The sequence below is a fragment of the Melopsittacus undulatus genome, chromosome 3 (assembly GCF_012275295.1).
Source record: "Melopsittacus undulatus isolate bMelUnd1 chromosome 3, bMelUnd1.mat.Z, whole genome shotgun sequence".
In the NCBI taxonomy this organism is placed as follows: Eukaryota; Metazoa; Chordata; class Aves; order Psittaciformes; family Psittaculidae; genus Melopsittacus; species Melopsittacus undulatus.
Genome location: NC_047529.1, coordinates 50991152 through 51015347, shown reverse-complemented (window position 1 = coordinate 51015347; position 24196 = coordinate 50991152). Strand labels below are relative to the sequence as shown.

The following is a 24196-nucleotide window of genomic DNA, read 5'->3' as shown; positions in this document are numbered from 1 at the left end:
TGATTTACTTCCATGTTTATTGGCTGGAATATCAACAGAGCTACTCTTTTATACAAACCAAGCGAAGTCCATTTTAATGCTGTTTCACAGCATTTGTAGTTGTCAAGGCATTAGCCAGCTGTTCTAGAAGATGTTTTCATTTACCTGAGGTTTCACAAGTAAGCCTGTAGATATACATACAGTACATTTTGCATATATATATCAAAATTCTTCTTGGAGAAATAAATTACGAACAACAGTACAAAACCAGTCCAAGCCAACCTTTGTTCAACAAGAGTATAGGTGTGTGAATTTTACAGTTTTATTCTTCGCATCACTCTTACAGTACGCAAACTATGTAGTTTATACAAAATAAACCTGGAGTTTTATACAGTTAAAAAAATCATCTTTGGCTAAACAAAGCTCTATTTTTATACATATATTTATATATATATATACACCCATCAGATATTTTACATTAGGAACCTGTACAAATAATTACAACAGACAGAACATTAAAAAAAGTTTCATAACTTACAAAAAAAGGAATCCAAGTCAGAACCAAACCAGTCAAACCCAGGCCTCCCCCCACCACCTGTACAGATAAGAAAGTAAATAAACAGACAAGGAATAAACAACTTTGTAATAAAATACTGCCTGCTTTTTTTGAGACAGAGAGGAAGCGCTTGAGTGGAGAGAAGCTACTTCCCTCAGTGCCTTCAGTACTGTGCACACTTTGATCTCTAAGAATGTGGTTAAAATACTCAGTAGAGTCTGTTTTTCCACAAACATGAAAGTACTCTGTCAATTGGCAGTTGTAAGAATAGCTTCAGTTAGATTTAATTCTCCAGTAAGTAAACAACTGTCATCAATGCTAAGAGCAAGCATGGGTAGGGGATACTAATCACCCACTGAAATCACTAGGTGCTTCTGGTGTAGCATGGAAGATGATATTTGATCATCAAAAGCAAATGTTTTAGAAGCAAGTACGTAAGATGGAAGACTGCCAAAACTGACGTCATCGCCTACTCCAGTCATTCCTTGTAACAGTTTCCAGAGCACTGCCTAAAATGAGGATGATGCACTGTTTGGCAGCATGACAATCCATTCCATAGGTCACATTTAATACTCCAAAGGTGTCAGTGGCAATATCTACCACCAACCAATTATCTGATGTTTTATTAAAATGATAACTCTGTCCCGTTAGCTGGGGAGGGAGCAAAAAGCCATTACGTTGAAACTGAAGCTGCGGTCATTGGATTCCATCAAAAAGCTAATTTAATTCAAGTTGAAAGGCAATGCACTTTGGTAGGGCTCTTAAATGAAATCTAAATAACTCAGCAGATGTTCTGACTGTCTAAAGATGACAGCAATTTTGATCCTCAATAAAGAATAAAACCTCAAACATCAACAAATTCAGAACAGGAAAACCTGTGCAATGTCCAGGAATGTTTCTTAGAGAGAATTAAAAAATAAAAAACCCCAAGCCTTTTTAGAAATATAGGATAAAGCAGCAAATGAGAAGTGTGTGTATACATATGTATACATACACACTTTTACTATGTGCTAGTAAAACTGGAAGCAATTGTAAGAGTTCTTAAATTAGAACATAGTGAATTTCTAATGTAATAAACAATTCACAAGGATAAGATACAATTGCTGTCAAAACATGACAAGTTGATACGATTTTGAAAATGTCTGTTTTTACAAAAAAGTTTTTCTCCTGGTTAGAAAGTATAAAGTCACATTTTATAAAACTGCAAAGGTCTGTTTCTAAATTAAGTTTAAAAGGAAAATCACTTGTCAATTTTTATTTCTTTTAAACAAAAATAAGAGTGCTTATTATGTTGATGACCTAAATAAGTACCGTTCCCAGATGTAATTTGGAACACAAAAACATATTTGCCTTTTGCAAAGAAAAATACCTTTTTCATGGGGAAAAAACCCCAAACCCAACTATTCAAAATTATTTTAAAATACCATCAGAACTGAAAACTGTTTTTAACTACAGTTTGTTGTAGATGATAACGCGCTTAAAGTCGAAGACAAACCCTACACACAGTGCCAGATTTTCTCCTTGTAACCCACTACAACCTGCTGAGAAAGCAGCAAGAACCACCTATTCGTTAACATCAGAACACAATTACTACGTAAGCAGCTTTTGGAATCATTACCATCATTGCTCTACCATCTTTAAAAGAAAAAGGCCTAACTTCCTGAAATTTGTTTCAATGTGACAAACCAGTCATTTTCCAGGAATACCAACTGGATTCCAAAGCATGCTCACTTTTCAAAATCATAGTTCAAAGTCACCACATGTGGTACTTCCAGCAAGTTAAGCATGAACCACCACTTTCACTTGACAGCACGTCCTTGTCATTATTTATAGAACATATTTAACCAACAGGAGGTGTCATCCCCTTGAAATGATACTGCTCCAGATGTACGTGCCCATTCTTTTCTAGCCAGTTTCTTTGTAAAGCTCCTTCTATGTTATTCTGATAAAGCACCTCAGAGGAAACACGGACAGGGAAGTAAATAATTAACAGTGCATCAGATTTACCAGGCCTGGAATTCTGACCTCGTTACCTCCCACTAATCCCATTACATGAATGTAGTAGTTGTAGTCCATTGTTGTTGGTAACAGCTAAACTCTGTAACCATGGAGTAACTTCGTGTTAAGTTTACTTGCACTTGGATTTCTTGAACAGCTTCATTAATTGCTTGAATCTTTCTGAAACCTAATGGAGAACAAAGAAAGAGACATACCATTACTGCCCCAGATTTCCATAACTGATCTGACAGCATGAAGTTTTAAGACAACCATTATTTTGGTTCTCACTTCCAATACATTTTACCAGAAGAATTTCAGGAGCACCATCAACAGGTTAATTAAATGTAGGAAGTCTTCCTGTACCTTAGACATCTGAAATAGCCTCCACATGTATCACAGACAGCTAGAGCCAAATACTGTTTTAACACAGGAGGAACTGGTTTACAACACAGGAGGGAAAAAAAATGAGGGCTTCAAAGTCAATTAGACTTGAATTTTGCCAGGTATAACTGCGAGCCAGATTCAAATATAAGGACAAAACATTATTTTGTACTCCACAAAAAGCACAGTTCGTTATTTATTTCTACTCTCTGGTACAACTGTTGCTATTTAGGGTTCATCATGAGGTATCTGCCTACCTGAAATTTTACAAAAGTGGTCTGTAGATGAGAGTCAAACATCTTTTTGCTGAACATAGCTACAGCTTACATAGAGAGCTCAATCAATTGTAAGCTAGTATTTCTTACTGCTATGTATATATTGCTATAGCATATCTACCATTTGCCAAATAGCAAACTGGGAAGAGTGACATAAATGCACAGATAATGCTGCTTTATCCAACTAGCCACCCCAACAGCTTCTAAACCCCTTGATGACTCTGTCACCATAGAACACAACATCCTAAAAGACAAATCCTGAGCACACAGGATTTCCTAACTTAGCCAAATGGGTGTTTCTCCTTTCTTGTATTTGTAGGATAGAGATTAAAACAATTCGAGACAAGTACAAAGTTATATACAAACCTCTGGAAATACTCTACATCAACTTGATACCTGTGCTTTCTGAAGCTTCTTAATTACAACGTAAAAGAAAAAATAGTAATGAAATATGTTCTTTCTGGTTTTAAGCTTTTTCTAATTCACTAGATACGTGCAAAGGCTTTGGGGTATCTCCAAAATGCCTTTAAGTGCTGATTCAACAATAGAAACAATCCTGTGGTACCTGGCTTATGATTGGACACAGCAGTTTCAAGGCACCAATCAAACAGGTACTAAAGAATCCCTGGACCATAATACCCCATATTGTATAATTTTAATAAGTTACAAGAATCTAGATTGTTTTTTCAAGAACCCCTCAATAAAAGGCATAAGGAAAAAACAACTCAAAATTAGTAGATCTCTTTAAGTTTTTTGTTCAACTGCAACCATAAATGTAGCAGCATAGTCTATAAATTGTAAGAATGATAGCACCTACCTGATTTGGGCTTTTGTTCAGCCTCGTGGCTAAGGAAACAAAGGTTTTGCTTGATGGTCCTTTTCTCTGGCATTCCAGTAAAATTTCTCGGTCATCATTTCTATAGCAAAAATGCATTTTTTAAATATTGCTACATATATATGTGTACATGCACACCAACAAAGAATACATAAGGCATATATAAAATTCTAAATATTTCCAAACTACAGAACCTGAGTTCAAACAGCAGCAATGACCTTATGGAGGATCTTCTCCTCTACCAGCACAGATTAAGAGTTAGTACAAAGAAATGTTAGTGGAGATTATGCTATCCCTTTTGGGAAGTTACTTGAAAAGAACACATAAACTCAACAGGGGCTAGTAGTTCTAGGTGGACTTGCTTCAGTTTGCATGGCTAGGCAGCACTGTTACCTAAGGCCCACTGACATTCAAAGATTAAACAGAGAGGTGTTCAACTTCTGTAGGAGGCTTAATATAACAAATACATTCAGAGCACATGTTCACATGAGCATATAGCACCGGGATTCTGTTTTTAAATGTGTCACCAGTTTGCTGTCTGTCTCATTAATGAATTTAGGTCTGTGTAAGATGTATACAGACAGAGTTATGATACAGCAGCTACTATGTATCTTTGGTTGAAACCTGCCAGACACTATTAAACTCTATTGAAAGTCCTCCATTTCAAAGAAAAAAATATAATGACTACTTACTTAAATAAACATTTTTATTTTTTTAGGCATAGTTCAAAGGTGGACAAAGACTGAGCCAGAAAACTCAGCCATATTCTTCAGAAGAAGATCATTACAATTTTCCTACCTCATTGGTTTGCTTATCAAAAATCATATTAGCTTTCACAGTTTTTTCCATGAAGGAATTTATTTTCTTTTAAGATGCTATCTAGAAACATTTGTATCTGGCAGCCCAGTAAAATTCCTCTGTCATCATTTCTACAGCAAAAATACATTTTTAAAATATTAATACATACATACATGAACACAAACAAACCAACCAAACCATACAGCATATATTAAATTCTAAGTATTTCCAAACTACAGAACAGGAGCTCAAACTATAGTTTAGGAAAGTCTGTGCTGAAAATTTTAGAAGCCCCTTTCTAAAGTGATGGTTGTATCAAGTTGTAGCAAGAGCAGCAAAACCTAACTATAGTTTCTTGAGAATAAGAATAAACCCCAATAACTTTGCAGGTATCTCCAATACATACAGTCACTTCATTTGTCACCCACACCATATTAACTGGAATATGGGGGCTAAATGGTTGCCTAGTACACTTCTGCAGATTGACCTGTATAGGCCCCAAAAGACAAAGCTGTTTGCTCTCATGCCTTCTCTCAGTGTGAGAAATCTTAAGCTGTTCTCTGTTACCCAGTCACTGATGCTTCCAGGCCTTGTAGGAACATCAGGTCCTTGTAGGACCCACCATGCCTGGCTGGTTTTCTTGCATAGGAAAGAAAATGGGCAGGGGAAAGACACCTACAGACAGTGCAATATAGTAGGTCTTGTTACCTTAGCATATACGCTTTAAAAACAAAACCAAAAAGTAATCCTGGTTTTGGGAGTTTTGGGTAAGTGATGGAATTAGTTATGACATATGGAAGCTATCTTTTTTAAGGCAAATCTGATTTAACCTACCTAAGAAATGACTAAAAATTGTTCTTGTCAAAAGGCTGTTAACAGGATTACATCAAATCATCTTTCATCTCTTACATTTGTTTTCCCCTGGACAACTGTTACAGAAAAAAGATAAAATAGACTTTGGCACCTTTTACTGGTACTCTAAGACAAACTCATAAAGCCACCCTGCACAAGGCAGCTCACACTCCACTATCCACAGAAGGATGCAGAGCTGCTGAATAACTTCGGCCATTACCTAAATACCCTTTTCTTCCCAGATTTTGGTTCATCACATAGTTAAAAAAAAAAAAACAAAAAACAAACCCTAAAACAATAAAACAGATCAAATAATAAATTACCTCGTCCAGGAAACTACTACTTCTCCCTTCTTTTTAATGATGTTTTTGGCATACAGACTAGGTGATGATGCAGATGAAGCCAAAGGAGAAGAGTCTTTGTGCTGCTGCAATTCATTCTTCTTACTGGAACACTGTTTAGGTGCTGAATTTACCTCGTCAGGCTTCACATCACTTGCATCGCTCCCTTCACCTGCTGATTCAGTTTCTTTTCGTTGCCTTTTTGAGTTGGAATTCTCTCTGACAGCCTCCTTTTTCCTTTTTTTACTACTTTTATCATCTCTACTTATTTGGCATCCTACCTCAGTATTTGACGTGGATTGTGTTTCAAGATTACATTTACCTGCTACAGTCTCATCGGAAAGGTCTTCTGTTAAGTCTATAAATGCGTCCGGGCACTCTTCCAGTTCTTTCTTTTTAACACCAATTTCCAAGTTGCCGGTAGAGGTTTCCTGAGTCCTGTTACCTCTAGTGGATTCCACCACACGACATGAAGTTTCACTAACCGTATCATCTGTTAAGTCTATGTGTGACTCTATACTGCAGGAATAAGGAAAAGAACCTTGAGATCTAACACCCATTTCATTTACATTTTCAGATACTTTCAATTTGAGTGCCTGAGATTGTTCAGAGTCTTCATTTGTGCTTTCAGTGTCATGGCTCTCTGTGTTTGAAGATGTTCTACAGGGTCCCAGGATCTCAGTGGTTTCCTCCTTTCCAATACTGCTGTGAGACTCCTTTAGAAGCGGAGGCAAGGCAGGATTTTGTTCTTGTCCAGTGCTGACATGAGGCAACTGATTCATCTTAACCAGATCTGGTTTGACACTTTCTTGCACAACAGCTACTGTGGCACTCTGACTATCCCTTTCTTTTTCCCCACTTCTTATTTGTTTCTCAATCTTGGTTGAAGATGCTCGCACCTCCTTCACTGAAAGCACCCGATCAGACGCTGGTGAGATAGATGGCACTGCACGCCTGATCTTTACAATAAAATGATCATTAGATTTCTCCATGATTACAGCTTGCATTGGTAGGCTGGGGCGACACTGAAAACCAGGAGCAACAGGCCGACTTGTCCACGATGATGAACAACTAGATTTACTGCTCGAGTTATCCGATTCTAAGGCCAAGTGAATGTCTTGTTCAGTGGCATCCTCCTCTTCCAGAAGTGCATCTTCACTGTAATGCGCACTGAGAACACCCTCAGGAGTTGAGCTAGAATTATTCTCAGGTTTTAGGAAGCTGAGGTGAGAGTCTGATTTCAAAGGTGATGGAATAGTTAAGGAAACCGCCAAATCTTCAAGGAGGATTGAAGAAACAAAAGACTTATTCTTTTGTAAATTACATTCATCTTCTTTGCATGAAGCTGCATTTGTAGGAACCTCAAACATACAGCTTTCATCTAGTACATCAGGATCAACAGACATCTGAAGCCTAGATGTTAAAGAGGGAGCTCTTACAGGTGAAACAACAGGCCACTTAATATCCTCTACTGGTTGAGATTCCACACAAGCCTCCTTTGGAGCAATCTCTTGCACCAGTTCAGCAACATTACTTCTACATTTATGACCATCTAAAAATTGTTTTTCTGGAGTCCTGAATTCCCACTCATTTCTGTCAATATTGCTACCATTTTTTTCCAAGAGATCAGAACCTTGCAATAAACTTTTGAAAATTTCACCCATTTGAGCATCACTTACAAGATTAAATGTAAGACTGGACGCTTGCTGCTCTGTGAGAAGCTCATAACTAAGATCGGTCTTGTTAGCATCTCTGGATAGCTGCAATCCTTCCTTTTCATATTTCACACCCTTCAATGGAGTGAGAGGGCCTTGCAAATTATTCTCTTTAGAGAGATGCACTTTGGTTTGGGAATTCCTCGTGTTATCAATGGAGTTGAGACATTTTGTAAAGGCAGGTTTTGGCACATCTGTTTTATTTTTCTCATGGTGACACTTAGTTCGTTGATAATCCACATTTTGCTTTGAAAGGATATATTCCTCAGACTTTTGAGACTGGACTTTTAGAGACTTTTTTCTAGACCTTTGCATATCATTTTTATGACTGATCTTGTGCTTTTGCTTTCCCACTCTTTCAAACTTCCTTTCCTCGCTCTCATTTCCCACATGTCTCACATCACATAGTTTTATTATAATCCTCCTTATCTTTTCAAATAAGTAGTCAAGCTGTTCATCTACAAATTTCCACAACTGTTTTTTCATATCTGATACTTGCTGTTCAAAAAGACGGTCCACTATTGCATTCTTTTTAACTTGCTTCAGTTTGGACTCTACAATATCACAGATATTCAATTTTAATTTCTCACCTAATGTGGACATCTTAGAAAAGTTCAAGTATTTTATTAATGATGTAAAATTTATGATACCGGATTCTATAATTCTGTGAAAATGCTGAACTGGGAACTGTACCTTGAACTTCATATAACTTTTCCTCATCTGTTTTCGTATAGCTCTTAACATCTGCATGATTTCTTGTATACTTGAAGGTTCAACAATAACATGTACTATTTTTTCAAGGCAAGCAATGCTCACAGTTTTATTTTTCTTCATATCCTTTGAAGCTCTGAAAGTCTGATTTTTATGCCTCTCTCCGTTCTTCTTTGTACTTACTTTCACAGAAACAAATTTTCCATTATCTTCATTGCAACACACAGCTTTGCTCTTTTGATTTTGTGGACTGCTGGTCAAATTCCGTGTCTCAGGGGAAGCTTTTGGCCTTGACTTTTTTGTACTTTCAGAGCCTCTTTCTGGTTTAGCTTTTTCTTCCTCTTCATCACTACTTATGATTTCTCCTTCTTCTATTTCATCTGAAGACATACTCATCTGAGACTCCATCTCACAGTGTTCATCAGACATGCTAACTGGCTTTTGATTTTCTTTGTTTACCTCCTTTGACAAATTCTTTGAGGGACAGACAACAACCGCACTCTCAGGAATTAAATCTATAAAAAGAAAAGAGTTTCCTAATCACCACAAAGAATGTAACCATAAACAGATATTTTCAGAAAATCCTTGTCTCTTCTGTAAAGGGACCATTCAGAACTGTTTGAAACTGCCAATGACGACACAGGAAGTTTGAGCTATAACAAGTCTGTGTGGCTTGCTCCAGCAACTGCTGGTTTAAATATTTTTTTTGTGCTTCAAAGGGCAAATAAGACCTCAACATTTCACCAAAAAACGTGATCTCTCCCGCAAATACAGCCATTGAAGACAGAAAAATCTAGCAGTTTCCACCAGTTTTGAACTTCCTTCCATTTACTTCAACAAGCTTTCTGAACACTGCACAAGCTGAATTTTAACTTACAGACTACCATTTACATACAACAGGTGGCTTTTAACAGTTTCACAACAAAACAAAGATCAGAAGAATAAATGACCTGTTAACACTGCATTCAACTATCTCTTCCAGGTTGACAAAAAGATTCTTCAAATCTTTCAATAAACTGACAAACTAAACAAAAAAAGAGTACTGGGTACTACACACATGACAAACTTCAGGGTTTGATGAATTTAAGATTACCAGCACTGTAACTGAGCACAATGGCATAAAAACCTTTTTTCTTAGAAATTTTGGGGAAAGTCAGAAGTTCAGGTCCCTGAATGACAGGAATAAAATTAAGTGAGAGGAAAGGCTAAAGTTCTGCCAAATGCAGCATGCCTTACTCTACCTCACAAATAAGTTTATTAAATGTTTTATATTTGTGAGATAGCATTAAATATGTATTTAATCATTATTTAAAATTCAAAGCAAATGCTATTTTGTTAAAAATAATAAGCAGATACAGTTAGCTATGAAGCAACATGTTACAAAAGATGAAAAGCCAAGCCATTGTACAAAAATGCCACTGAAGCACATGTGTATTGATTAACGAGATTTGCAGTTAATTTTAGGCTTGCCCTGCACTCTAGTTAATAAAATACTCTTATGTTCAATCACACAGAGATTAGACTGCTTAATGACCTCTAACAAACATTTAATCTCATAAAAGATCCTATCTAAATTGATTTCCATAAACAATGAATTTGTGATGAACACTTTAAAGCAACATTTGAAAATGTTTATACAGATTGTACATGAGCAAAAAACATACTCATCACCACCTCCATTTAAGTTTTACAAAGATCAATACTTTCTCAAACTAATTACTTAAATATTTTGACAAACTAAAACATAAAATGAAAATGGTCAAAAATACAGCATTAATATATGTACCCGTCCTGCAGAACAGTAAAATGGCAAGTACTGAATTTCAAGGCAAAAAGAAACCATAGCCTCCTGTCAATTTAACAGATGCAGAACATTTGACATGCATATCTTTAGTGAAATTACAAAGAAAACTAGGCATCTAACTTCCGAGCTGAAATACCAGAGTTGAAAAAATCACTGTTTCAGAATCCAGCAGCAAGTTTTGGACAGGAACTCTAATAAGTAACTCAGGGATACAGCACAAAATTGAAAAAATACTTTTACTTGATGCTCTCCTACTCAGATCCCAAAGCTCTCATATTCCTTCAAATATTCCAAAGAATAGGAACTACTGCAGGAATGAAATACAAACTGCTAAAGGAATTCACATTTGAGAGAGTAGCTGTCTTAAGCACAAGAGAGAATACCAGAGTAAACCACACTAAGACTTGAAAAAAGACATCAGGATTATACTCCAAAACATAAAAAGGATTTAAATGTCACTCTACCATTCCTCTTCTAGTAGGAAATCTACTTCCAAGAGATCTTTTTATTAGTTGCAGCAGGGCAATACAGGAAGTTAAATTCACACAAGTATAAGATTTAAACTTTGAGTCATCTCTTTTCTTTTCGTGTGAGTGCTGTTAACATATTTTATCTCCCTGACATCTTATTTAGGAGTAGGCTCTTACTTCATTAATGGTAAATCTTATTGTTCCATTTGTTCTTTTTTTGCCACTGACTCATAATTATAAAATACCTACAAAAATTCACTCTGAAATGAATGTAGATAGAGAGCAGAGCCTCCTCTTAGCTGACATCCCTAGAAATTCTCATGTACTCTCTCCAGCTTGCTCAGAAATAAATACTTGAAATATATCCTAAGTAACTTTTGCTTCTACAATTTCAGAGAAAAATCTAATGAGATCTACTCAGAACTAACCACAACTAAGAAACCTGTATTATTTTTTTTGTAAGTTAGTATATATACTCTTATTTCAAACTCTCATCTGTCAGTAGTGACAAACACTGACTTTTAAAGCACTAATGGTCAGTTGGTTACGATCTTGACTACACTGTTCAATGGTTCCACTACAAATAAAAAGGACCATTGAGACTTACACAGCTTAAAAAACAATTTGTATTTTTGAGAAAGCAGTTAAAAGTCATTTCTGTTTTCCATGAACAGATCTTCCAAGACTTTATATAGAAAATAAATTGGAATATACATATATACTACCTTTGTTATAGCTCTTCACAAGACCTTTGCAGGGACTTTCCATCTTAAGTGCTTTAGCCAAAGGGCGCATTGGACTGTTCAGTGGGCTGATTGCCTTCGGAATATGCCTCAAGTGGTTGAGATCGATGCTCAGTATTGAGCTGTCATCATCAAAAGGAACTGGGTTAGTTTCTCTCTCCTTAGTTCTAGGATACATCTCTCCACTAACAGAAGATGCTGCAGTACTGATTTCAGTGAGGTCTGGCTCCAGACCACAAGCATTCTGGTCAACTAATGGCTCATCCTTATTAGTCAACATAGTTATGTCAAGTAACTGAGATGTATTCTTATCAATTTCACAAATAACCTTTTCATCAGTGGGACACTCAGCATTTTCTGCAGTCAAGTGGTCATTGTCCTTCACTGTTTCCATTAAAGAGTCTGTTTTTGTTTCGCCAATATCATCTGCAACATCACAGGACGCCAGGTCACCAGAACTTTTGGCTTCAGAGCTATCCAAGACAAGGTTTTGAGAGCCACATTGGTCTGCTGGTTCTATGCCAGCAACTAGACATATTTTATCTTCTTCTTTCTTCTCTGCTGCTGGCTCTGGAAGTGCTCCTGTACTTTCACTGGCAGCTTCAGGTTGTGCCACTTCTGCTGCTGGTGGTGCATTATCATTCTGCATCACACCCACTGTCACAGACCAGTTTTCAGGATCTGCCATGCTCCCAGACACTTCTTGGGGCAAAGATTCAGGGTGATTGACATCTGTCACTGCTACTGCTGCTTCCGATTGAACCTGACCACAAGCTTCTGCTGCTTCTGCCAATGTTTCAGCCTGCATCTCATCAGGAACCAGTACCTCTGCTGTTCTTGGTAAGGCTTGGGGCTGTACCAGAACCACTTCTGCTTCTGGTAAGGTTTCTGAGCTCGGTTTACTATTTGCCACTGTTGGCAATTCTTCAGTCTGTGCTGGATCTGCTGCTGCTACTTTTAAGGCTTCATTTTCAGAATCTACAGGAACAGGCATTGCTGGCTCCACACTGCTTTGAGCTGCACTGTCCAGAACTTGCAGTGTTGAATTACTTTGCTCTGTGGGACCACAGTTAACAGGGTGAGCAGAATCTAACAGTTCTGTCTGCAGCATGAGCTCCGTACTTCCCTCCTGAGTGGCCTTCTGGGAAGGCGTTTTAACTCCATCAGTTGGAGAGACACATTGTTTCTTAGCAGGAGAAAGAGTTAAATTTAGTTTTTCCATAAAGCTAAGTTTTAAGTCTTTGCTTTTTGACCCAGTGTGATCATCTTTAGTTTTGGGAACTTTATGGTCTTTTAAGCTATCTGCTACTCTGGATGTTTCTTCTGGCTTGTAGGACTTGTTTCTCTCACTTTTTGTAACATCTGTACCTTTCTTGGATTCTTTTAAAGACTGGTGAGTTACCTCTTTTGTAACTTTTCTTTCATTTCTAAAATGTCTATTTTCATCCTCTCTTTCTCTTTTCCTTTTTTCTTCAGTTCTGTGTCTTTCTGATTTGGAATGTGCTGTTTCCCATTCATACCTACTACTATTTTCCTTCAAGCGTGCGTATTTGTGCTCTCTGCTGCTGGAATTAGAAGGTGAAGTCCTTCCTTCTCGAGAAGTATGATCATTTGTTCCCCTGTCTCTCTTGCAGTCAATGTCTTTTCCTTTTCTAGACTCCTCCATGCGACATTTTCGTGATTCATGAAGATTCTTTGAATGTTCATTCTTTGAGTGTGGACTACTTCCTCTACCAGATCTCCTTGGCTGTTCTTGTAGCTTTTCATTTGGTTTATTTTTTTGGCCAGCATTTTTTTCATCTTTATCATGTGTTTTAATATCCTTTCTTAATACATTTTGTGATCTCTCATCAACATACAATTCACCTCTTGTTTGAAACCTGTCTTTATCAGTAGTTTGTTTCTCCCAGGAAGAAACACCCCTTTCTACTCTTCTTTCTACACTTGGACTGCATTTGAGTTTTACACTCTGAGTTTTTTGTTGTAACTCATTTTTACTAGCCTTCTCTGAAAGGGTTTTTGGCTTTTGCTGAGGGTCCAAATTCCCATCTTCACTGTCACCATTGTTTCTGGTGCTCTGATGTACTTCTCTTTTGTACTTGTTGATATTTCCCCTACTGTACTGTTCATTACTTTTAATTTCTTTTTTTTCCTTTCTGTTATCCTTGTTGGAATTATGGTCATAGCTCGGGAGACATACATGAGTCTCATCATATGGAGTGTTTCTTTTTTCAGAGCTAGACTTCCCATTTTCCATATTATGAGATGAATAACTGTGGTGTGTATCTTTTGAAGAGTCGTTTTTCATTCTGTGCTCCATCTTTACACTGTCACCTAAATCAGAAGATCTGAATTTGGAATCTTTAGTTTTACACATCTCTGAGCACCTCCCACTAGTTGATCCTGAAAGGTATGTCCTGGTGAAACCACGATGATTGGGAAATTCTGATAGCCTGTTTATTGAAAGAAAAAAAGTTATGTTACTTTTATATTCACTTAAATGTAACTAAAGCCAAATTATAATGAACACATACATCTAAAATTATTTTATGCTTTCTTCCATCTTCAAAGTGAAAAAAAAGGTGAATAAAAATAGAAGTTTAATAATTTCCATTAGCACACAGCAAAAAAATATACTTTCTATGCATATTTTGCAAATGAAATTCATTTGAAGAAAAAGCAAGATCTGTGGAAAAACACGGTACTGGCTGTAATTAACAATTTCACTAATTCAATTTAGTATTTCATTGTCCAGCCATAAAAAGAACCTTGCCTTAGGAAAAAAGTTGGTCTTTACAGCATCAGTGATTAAAAGTGGAAAAAGAGCAAGCAATTCAACAGCTTACTAGCTGGTAAACTGGCAAACAAAAAGTTAGTATAATGTCACTGTGCTTACTTCACCCAGTGAGCAAAAAAGCTACCATGCTTGGAACTGGCTGCATGATACAGAAAGCAAGTAGTAAATTGCAATAGTTCATCATAGCTCTGTAGACATATATGATTATCATCAATGCAGAGTTCTTCAGGAGGGTATCTCAGCATATATGGAGTGTTTCTTTTTCGGAGCCAGACTTCCAGTTGTTTGTATTATGAGATGAGCATCATGTGGCTTCACCAAAAAAAAACAAAGGGCATATGTAGCCCATCTTACTCATTACTAAGAGAACTCAAAGTTACCTCACTAGAAAAAAAAACCAAACAAGCAGCAAAAAAATCCATTTTCTGCCATATTTAACAAAACATTTCATTAAAATGACATGATTAAGGACAATGACAACCTTCTTAAATAATCTCCACTATCTAAAAAAAGAATGATTTTGTCTAATCTAGGGAAATAAAAGTAAAAGTAACACCAACAAATGATGGCAGCAAACCACCAGATGCATGTCTCCTTTTTAGAGTCAAGGAGAAAGTGGCTACTACACGCAGACATTTGATTTTCAACTGACATTTTATATTGATTTGGTTCAGTTGTAAGGAATCAGTTTAAGTGTATAATAATACTGTATTTATCTCTAATACAAAATGGAGTTGGTTTTGCTTTATAAAACTGAATACTTCCTATGCGCTGACAAAGTACACTGAAATATGGAACAATCAGCTTATACATCTGGCTCTACTCCAAAAATGTGACAGTGTGATGTGAAGTGAATGTTGAACTAAAACAATGCTGCAGCTGTTGCAATCCAAACCCCTTTTCTATACTTCAGTTTACTTTTGAATTATACCGATATGATTTTGCTGTGCTTTAGGCTGGGTAAGAAATATGAATACATGTATGATGAGCGTAATTGTATTCACGTGGGTTCTTTGATATTTTTAGTTTGGCTTGGGGGGTTTTTTTGTTTGTTTTTTTTTTGGGGGGGGTTTTTTTTTTTTTAGATAAGCACTAATAATTCCCCTCAAAAACAGTCTTTACAGATTGACAGTTTGCTTAAAATGAACTGATCTATTACACACCATGCAACAGACAAGGCTTGCTTCTAACACCTCAAAGTGCCACTTTCCTTATGATTTTCATGATGGATGCCTCCAAAATACCTAGATCAAATATCTTGCTCATAAATTTTCATCATCATCAGAAGGTATTGAAATGGAGTTTGTATACTCTTTAGTGAGGTTGAGTATACAAAGCAAGGAATTATTTTTCAACTTAATTTAAAACCCAGAATACTACACTCAAAGGGTGAAAATGATGGCTATTGTGTCAAAGTCAGTCAACTGAAAGAATTACACCTTAAAACCTCTTGACCTTCATCAGATCTTATCTATCAGTTTCTTGTATTTTGGAAAACAAAACAAAACACCCCCTCCCAGTTAATATGCATTTGGACTTTAGCACAGTAATGTTAAATGAACCTTCGGTATGACACCTATTGGTGCATATCATATGGTGAAATTGAAACACAAACAAACCAAATATGTGGCTGATGTCACAAAACTGACAAACAGGTGACCTTGTGATAAGTTAGGGGTCCTGAATCGTGGACCCCTGCTCTGGTCGCAAATTGTTCAGAAACCTTACACTCAGCTACTCTCCCATCCATACTTAAATATGTTCAGCTTCCTGCAGTAAGATCAGTAGTGCACAGAAATTACCAAGAATTCTGTAGCTGCCATACTCCACTATTGGAGACAGGGCTTTCATCTCTTGCCATGAAAACATTATATAGTCTCTTCATGAATTTCAATTAGTGTCTGAAAAGTTCCATGGAATTCATGTCTGAGACCGTAAAACAGACTAGTTCTGAAGCTGAACTGTGTAAGATTAATTCTTTGAAATACGGAAGATGGTTAGATAACCCCACCAGGAATGGGTGACTAAACAAAACAAAAAGGAATTCAGGCTATGGTCGCCCTTTGGATTCCTCCTTTTTTTTTTTTTTTATTAGAAACCAAAAGACCCCATCAAGCAAGGAAGATACCTATTTCTTCTGACTACACCAGTACTACTAATTATTTACTAAGCAACCTTTTTCTTTATTAGCTTTACTTAAAATACACACAGAAGTTTTTTACAAGCATATAAACACGGTTAGAAAAAAAAGTACTTTTTCAGTTCCACTGTCAATTTGTACCTTTGATGGAGATTATTAATTTCTTCATCCTTGCGGTTAATTTCCACTCTTGCTGTTTTAATAAGTGCTGAAATATTCTTTTTGAGAGCTTGATTTTCGTTCTGCAGAATGACGTTCTATTTTAAATATATACAAAGAATAGAGCAAGAGAGAGAAGGGAGATTAAAAAAACAAAACCAAACAAAAAACAACCCCCAAAAATTAGATTGGGTATCCAAACATGCAGTGAAAATCAGTGCAAGACAACCATTAGAAAAAGTCCCATCATATGCCAACTGACAGTAGAATTTACAGGTAATTTTCTGAGGAAGTTAGAATTAAGTCAGAATTTATTTTATGCTTTTGTTTGTGCTCCTAGTAATTGTTTAAGATGTTTTAAGAATACAATTTACTAAAATGGAAATATGCCATAAACAAAGGAACCACAGAGCTAAAAATTTATAATCTGCCCCTTTGTGTCATTCTTTTATTCACATTATTGCTTTTATGGTCAGTGTGTCAAATGAAAGATGTAGCTTTTAAGCACTTTCAAAGAAAGAGGATAACTGTATTTCTTTCAAGGTATCAAAACCAACTTTGGATGTTCTATCATTCTAAAATTTCCAGATGTGACACTCTAAAACCCTACATGTCAATCCTACTGAATAGCAAAGCCTGTTCAGAAAGGCACACAAGTTTTGTAGAAAACAATACGGAAGTGGCACAGGGCAGAAGCTGCTTCCCACTGCGAAGCTCAGAACCTTTGGGACTTGTCCACAATACACAGTAGAGCATGTTGCACAATTGCCCAGGACAATCTACCTACATGGAATGGCACAGCCTGGGGATACTAGCTCAAGGTGAAGAGCAGTTCAGCCTTATCAAAAGAGCACTTTGCTTAAAGTAACACAGACATGCTCTTCAAGTTCTAATAAATCAAGTACCTTTTGCTTTCTAATTGCTCAAGTACCTTTGCAACCCTCTCCCTAGTGTGTTAAAGACCTACTTTAAAAAACAAACAAGAGAACTGGATACCTTTCTGATAACTACTCATTTGACATACTTGTTTTCCAATTAAGGAGATAAAAAGATAGCTTTTAAGGAACTAAACTTCACGCAACATCATGAAGCAACTGAATTTACCTACTGATTTTGTCAGTAGACTACCTTAACCACTATACCAGGCAGAACAAGCTCTTAGTACCTACAGAGAGGTGCTTTACAAACTATGCATATGATAGATCAATTCTAGAAAGCATATGAAACTAACTCTCAAGGCAATATTCAGTTTGCTTTACATAAATCTTGACAATGCTGCCCTTTGAACTACGGTACCTGTGCCTGTATTTCCTTAAATTTTTTCATCAGCTCTTTAATTTGCTGCTGACATTTTCCATATTCTACCAGCAACTGTCAAAGAGAGAAAAGTTAGGAGCACAGAAGTGGATTTATTACACAGAAAAGTTACTCATCTAGATTCAGTTAATTAACACAATAATGTATATTACAAAGGTTTTTGGTTGGTGGTTTGTTTTTTTTTTCTTTTTTCCAAAAGTAACATATTAAAGACATATAAAAAGAAGATTTAATATACTCTTAACAATTATATAAGTCTCTAAAACATCGCAAATATTCAGATAGAGGAAATCCATGTGTGCTTGCCCAACAGTAATAGGCTAGAGAGTAACAGGAAGCTATATCATTGTAAAATTAAAGACATAATTATCAAGGAGCAAGAGTTCTAGGAGCCCTACCTATAGGGACTTGGTGGTCAGATTTTATATACTACAGAACAGATAAGGAAAAAAAAACCAAACCAAAAGTTACTACAAGCAAGCCTGGACTGCAAAAACAGACTGCAAATGACATACTCCCATTGTGACCACAAAATTAAATTAAATACGTTTGGCATGAGCCCTTCATTGTACATTGCAAGAAAACTTTTACAGAATTGACAACTTCCTTATTGTCACACTTAATAGTCAACTATTTTGAAACTTTCAAGGTGACAGTTTAACCACTTAATAGATGCTGGGAAGTTTTGCTCCTGCTTCTTTTATAGAGCATTATACCTATGGATGTCTGTCCCTTTTACTCCAAAGCTCAAATTAGTTGAGATCTGCCTTATGGACTAGGATAGGTGATGCTATGAGTAACTGATGAGGTGATGCAATGAGCAAGCGTTGTGTTGACTTACTAGAAGCAGTTATCTAGTGTATGGCTGTCTTCAGTCTCAAGCACAAGATTTAATGACAGATAAGATTAATCCATGACCTATCTGCTTTACTCTGGCAAAATTTGTTGGAAGAAATTTCAAGACTAACTTTGTACCAGATGTCTGAACATATATGTAACTGGAAAGAAATCATGGTACATTTTCCCATAAGGTAGTAGCCAATAAAAGAACCATATGCCAAGGACAGTGAAATGAGAACAGAACATGTCACAGAACGAGAGATTCACTTATTCTGATAAACTTGTGGACATAACAGTTTATTAGCATACTCTTGGTTTTACTTATTTAAGAACATTTTCCCTATTTATCCAATAAAGTGAGCACACTGACAACATTTTTGGCACCTTACAAAAAAATTTAGAACAAAAAAAATTCCAAAATACCAGAATTGATTCTGTCCCATTAAGACATACCTCGTTATAAGATGCCTCCTTTGCAGTCCCTTCTTCAATTAATATCTCATCAAATAAATTTAAGCCGTTTCCAGATGGTGTAGAATTTGGAGCAGAACTGTCTGTAGAAAGAAAATGGACTACATAAAGAAAAAAGGTTATGTGTTTTCCTCAGTGACACAATACAGTCTATCTGAAGACATTTCTATTTTGAATTTCAACATTTATGTAAGTTTATTGGAAATACCTGATCCAATTTATATCAATATAAAAGGTAATGATGAAAATTAGAGGCCAACTGAAAACATATTTCTATTGAGAGACATGCAGGACACCCAACAACAAAGATGGGTGCGTTTTATGACTAATAAGTTGGTTTAAGTCAAAGGAGAGATAGCTCACAGTATAACTACCTAATTTACAAAGAAACAAGGGCTACACCTTAGCAGTGATTTGAGGTTCTGCAATGCAAGGCCAATAGATAGCAGAAAGCTAGGACATGTGCACCCCACAGTTTGTTCAGCTTTTAGGCAGACTTTACTTTGTAAACACTGGCATTTGAAAAAAAATGATTGAGAAGAAGAACACTCAGATGCCAGTGATCTACATGGATTGATAAACATGGATCAGTTGATCAGAATCAAATAGAGTTACTGTAGAGCTGGTATGCAGTTGAATACCATTCCCCTTACATTGAGTAAATGTTCTCTGCTGCTTTATATTCCCTTGCAAATGTAAACTTCCTAGCTTTAGTCCAAAGAAGTGAAAGAAGACCGACCAATGAACCAAACAAAAAAAACCAACAAAACAAACCACAAACCAACCAAATATCAGCCCAACACCCAAATGCAACTATTTAGATAACAGTGTTTTCTCCTCAAATCGACCTGTGTGCTCTGTTCACCAAATACACTTCACTTACAGGACCCGACTTATGACACCTCTGAAATACAGATCAATTTGCAAATAAATAAATGAACTTAGCTATCAAAGCTATGCTTCGATCCTCTGGACAACACCATAATGCAAATAGTATTATTAAAACAATGCAAGATAACGTACAAATCTTATCTGTATAGAGCAAAAAACCTACCAATCCTCTTTTAAAATTTCAAAACCAAGATCCCTCAGAACTAGATTATACAAAATATTTAACTGTGCTGTAAAAAATGCAAAGAGGAATAACATTTACTAAACAATGCATCTCAGCACACGAAACAGAGACTTAGAGAATACTCTTACATGCTGCAACAAATACAGAATAGAAAGCAAGTAAAAGATACATAGATGCTTCATGTCTAGGATATATTACATATTATATCACAGTAGAGTACACTACTTCCATAAAAATTCCATGGCTTTACAGTAGTATGGTCAATAGAGAAACACTTGTTTAAATATTAGAAACAGCATTTCATTAAACAGTACAATGAGACTCCTAAGAAAGAACATGTGCTGGGTCCATTCCTTTCTTACCTTCAAAGAAGTTAAAAGAGGGAATTAATTTACATTAGCCTGTGCAATTATCAAGAAAGTAAGACCAAGTTAAAAAGATCTACTGAATGGACTGTATCACATGGAAAGTATTTTCTGGAGGTCCCACTGGGGATTTAGCGATCAGTGACTGTTGGTGCTGATCCTGAAGCTACTTAAAACCCAGAAAATAAAGCTGCTTTTTTCCAGGTAAAAATGTCCTATATCAAGGCACAGATAGAAAAACTAAGGTCTCTCTGCACCCCTTTACTATGCCCAGGCTCTTAAAATAGCCGTTATCACATGAAAACCATCTTATATGCATTCAGCTAATAGATTTATTGTAGATGTATTTATAAATATTACAATGTGTCTTGAACTTAAACAAGTAAACTTGTTAAATGTAAACTTTAAGTTGTTGTTTTACTAGAAAACAGTCTAAGAAGCACAGAGACTGTAACACTCCAAGCAGCAAGATACAATCAACCTACCAGGAACTGTCAAGCTGTTGTCCAAGCCGTCATAAATATCAACTGAGCTCTCATCACCTTCCTTGAAGGGGGAAGCTTCAGCTAAAGCAAACAAACAAACAAACAAAACCACACAAAACAACAAAGAAAAAAAGAAAAGCCAAGGTAAGCATTTAGTAAACTCAGACCTCTGATTCTCCCATGACCTAAGTAGAGATGTGATCCTAGACCAGTAGAGAGTAGTAAAAGTAGTAGAACTGAGTAGTAAAGCACAAGGGATTTTTAGCCAGGAAGCTACTGCTACTTTGTAGAAAAGATCTTTAGTCACCAAGTAGCAAAGACAGTCTTGTAAAATCAATTCCTAAATACAAGAACTTTGCATAAAGCAAATTATATCTTTTAAATAGAAGTAAATTTTAAACTTATAAACTAAATCAACTTGATCTAAATTTCAAACTGTTTTCTAGAGCACACTGAAGACTAAAGTTTACAACTCAGAAACCAAAATAAAAGAATCAGTAAGATAAGGTCACTACCACTGAAAGAAACCTTTCTCACTAAACAGAAATTATTATAACAATCTGTACTGTAATTCAAAGAATTTGCTTCAGTATTACTGAGTATTACTGTCTATTCCCATACTAACTGGTTCTTTAAACATATTTTAACCTAAATCTCAGTCTCTCTTCATGTCTTTTTCCAATGCCTCTTATCACTCTTTTTTCCTCTGTGTGAATCTCTACCAAGAACAATACCAATATCCACAGCCCTTCTGAGGCTGGGTATCTCACCAATAAAGTGTCAGATCAACTGCAGAGTTGACACTCAAGCTAGAGTACCTTGACTGTTGGTTCTATACCAGATGCTATCCCATTTGCTCTTACACATAGCAAAGGAACAATCCTCTAAATCATTCAAATACACACTTCACTAAAAGACAATTAAGGTTAAATTATACACTGTAAAATATAGGGGAGAAACCAACTCCAGACACCCCCTGAAACCATACCAGAAATCCAAAGTACACAGTTATGTTTTAAAATCCAAACTTACTAAAGGGATATGGTCTCTCTTACTATGAGACTGTGCACCACAGACATTTAATTATAGTTAAAACTCATCAGTATTTGTCCCAGCTTCAATTGTTTCCATTTTGTTTTCCAAGTTATTTTAGGGCCTATTTATTTTCACAAAACTGAATGTGTTATTTCACTGCAAAACACAACACAACATAATACATCTTACCACTGTAGTGGGTATCAAACAGTCCCAGTCCATCCTCATCTGCTGCCATGATACAAACTTCCTATGGCTTCCCCATCTACAGGTAAAGTATCAAAAGAAAGACAACAGATTAATTGGCACTTTCAGAACAACACTGTAAACCAGAAGCATCCTGATATAAATCAGTTACGCCTGAGCTACCTGTGGGCCTTGCTGTTCAACAAAATCCAGCATTAGAATGAGAAAAGCCTTACATCATAACAGAAAGCTCTATCAAGAAAAGTAAGAAATTATCTATACTGTACTAAAGAAGATCTTTAGCTGTACGTTATTCGTATGTACCAAACCAAGATCTATAAAGAAATTCTGGTATAAAAACAAGCACTACATTGTATGAATAGGTTATATGAAGGAATATCTTAACCAGCTAAAACATTCTGATCTGATAATTCTGATTTCTTCTCTGCTGATCATTTAAGAGCAAATTTCCAAGTCTGACACCACCAGCAAACCAGTAATGAGCACTAGCAGGCAAGTAACATTTTGTCTGTCACAATATATAGCAATGCTTGGCCACAGGACACACAGTATCTTCCACAACAGCTATTACAAAGGACTTTACCAGCACACACGCTTGTGGTACTGACACACAAGCTCCTCTGAAGGGAGAGCAGCTGCCTGCCACACTAAGGGACCCTCTGCGTGGGGAAGATAAGCACGGGAGGAACTCGGGTGCCGGGACGAGGGGAGCACTGCCCGGTGCTGGGCAGCAACATCACCAGCCAAGATGCAGCAGCGGCCCTTGCCCACTCCTCAGGCCTCACCCGCCCTTGCACGGGCGGGAAGGGGCTCCCGCCAGCCCCAATTCCTGTCACGGCGGAAGCGCCCAGGACCTCCAGGGCTCAGGGCGGGAGAACCGCTGATAGCGGCCCAGCCGCCCCGCACGGGCGGACCGGAGCGTGCAGGCTGCTCTCGGGGAAGGGAGAGACCAACAGGGTGCCGTGAGAGCAGGGGCGACCAAGGCCGGGGCAGACCAAACCGAGCCGAACTGGGCGGCGGGATCGGCGCAGGAGTAATGGGAGAAGGGAATGGCACTCGAGCAGAGCAAGGCGGCGCCGAGCCCCTACCAGGCCAACGGGGAAGGGACTAAAAGAGAGAGGGGGGAACAGTCCCACTCGGCAAGCAGACGCAGCGCAAGACCCTCACCCACCGGTCAACCACCGGCCGCCACCTCCGGCCCACGACTCCCCACAGGTCTCCGCCACCGCCACTGCCACTGGTCCTTCAGGCCGGGCGCCGAGTGGGCGGAGCTCCCGGCAGCGGCAGCCAACCGCCGCAGACGCACAGCGCGTCCCCGGCCGCGACGCCAGGCAAAACCCAGCCCCCGGCCTCAAGCACTTGGCGCCAAAGGGAGCAACGCGAGGCAGCTGCGCCCTCCTCCCCCGCCATCGCTCCGCCCCCTTCTCCCCTGGGCTCCCTCCGGCCCTGTCCGGGCTGGCCTCTGCCTCAGCTCCGAGGGTAGGAAGTGGCGCTGATCCCGGCCAGGAGGTCACCGTGCTGGTCACGCAGCCCCGCGCCGTGGCCACCGAGCCCTCCTGTAAAGGTTACGGAGGGGGGAGCGGAGCGGCGGCAGGAGGCTGTGGGACGGCCGCGCTGGCTCACCTGGTGGGAGCTGGGAGTGGAGAGCCACGCCCCGCTGCTATGGCGGGACGGGCATGAGGCAGTTCCGATGGCGCTCACGGAGAACCTGAGGTTTAAGTCCGGCTTCTGCTGTCGGCGAGCCTGCTGTCTAACCCGGCTGGAAGCATCGTTAGTGCCTCAGAGCCGCGCTGGGTCTTCGTGAAGTAGCTGCGGCCGGCGAGAGGACTCGGGGGCAGAGTAACGTG

The 24196-nt window shown here is 37.9% G+C and overlaps 1 protein-coding gene across 1 annotated transcript; it reads right to left on the bottom strand.

Annotated features, from left to right (window-relative positions):
- On the bottom strand, positions 1–23600 carry CASP8AP2 (caspase 8 associated protein 2). Its single transcript, XM_031052746.2, has 10 exons — positions 23521–23600; positions 22332–22407; positions 21108–21188; positions 19165–19265; positions 17851–17925; positions 16537–16652; positions 11441–13911; positions 5998–8956; positions 4007–4106; positions 1–2720 (listed from the first exon to the last, which is right to left on the bottom strand). The coding sequence occupies exons 2-10, from the start codon at positions 22378–22380 to the stop codon at positions 2664–2666; spliced, it is 6009 nt and encodes a 2002-aa protein (XP_030908606.2). The 5' UTR covers positions 22381–22407; positions 23521–23600; the 3' UTR covers positions 1–2663.
- Positions 23601–24196: the final 596 nt, after the last annotated feature.

What these genes read in the sequence shown, in the direction of transcription:
- CASP8AP2 (XM_031052746.2), bottom strand. Translation starts at nt 22,380, where the DNA reads ATGGCAGCAGATGAGGATGGACTGGGACTGTTTGATACCCACTACAGT. An exon ending in TTAAGGAAATACAGGCACAG is followed by an intron (nt 16,653 to 17,850) that starts GTACCGTAGTTC and finishes TATTTAAAATAG; the next exon opens with AACGTCATTCTGCAGAACGA. An exon ending in ATTAATAATCTCCATCAAAG is followed by an intron (nt 13,912 to 16,536) that starts GTACAAATTGAC and finishes TTCAATAAACAG; the next exon opens with GCTATCAGAATTTCCCAATC.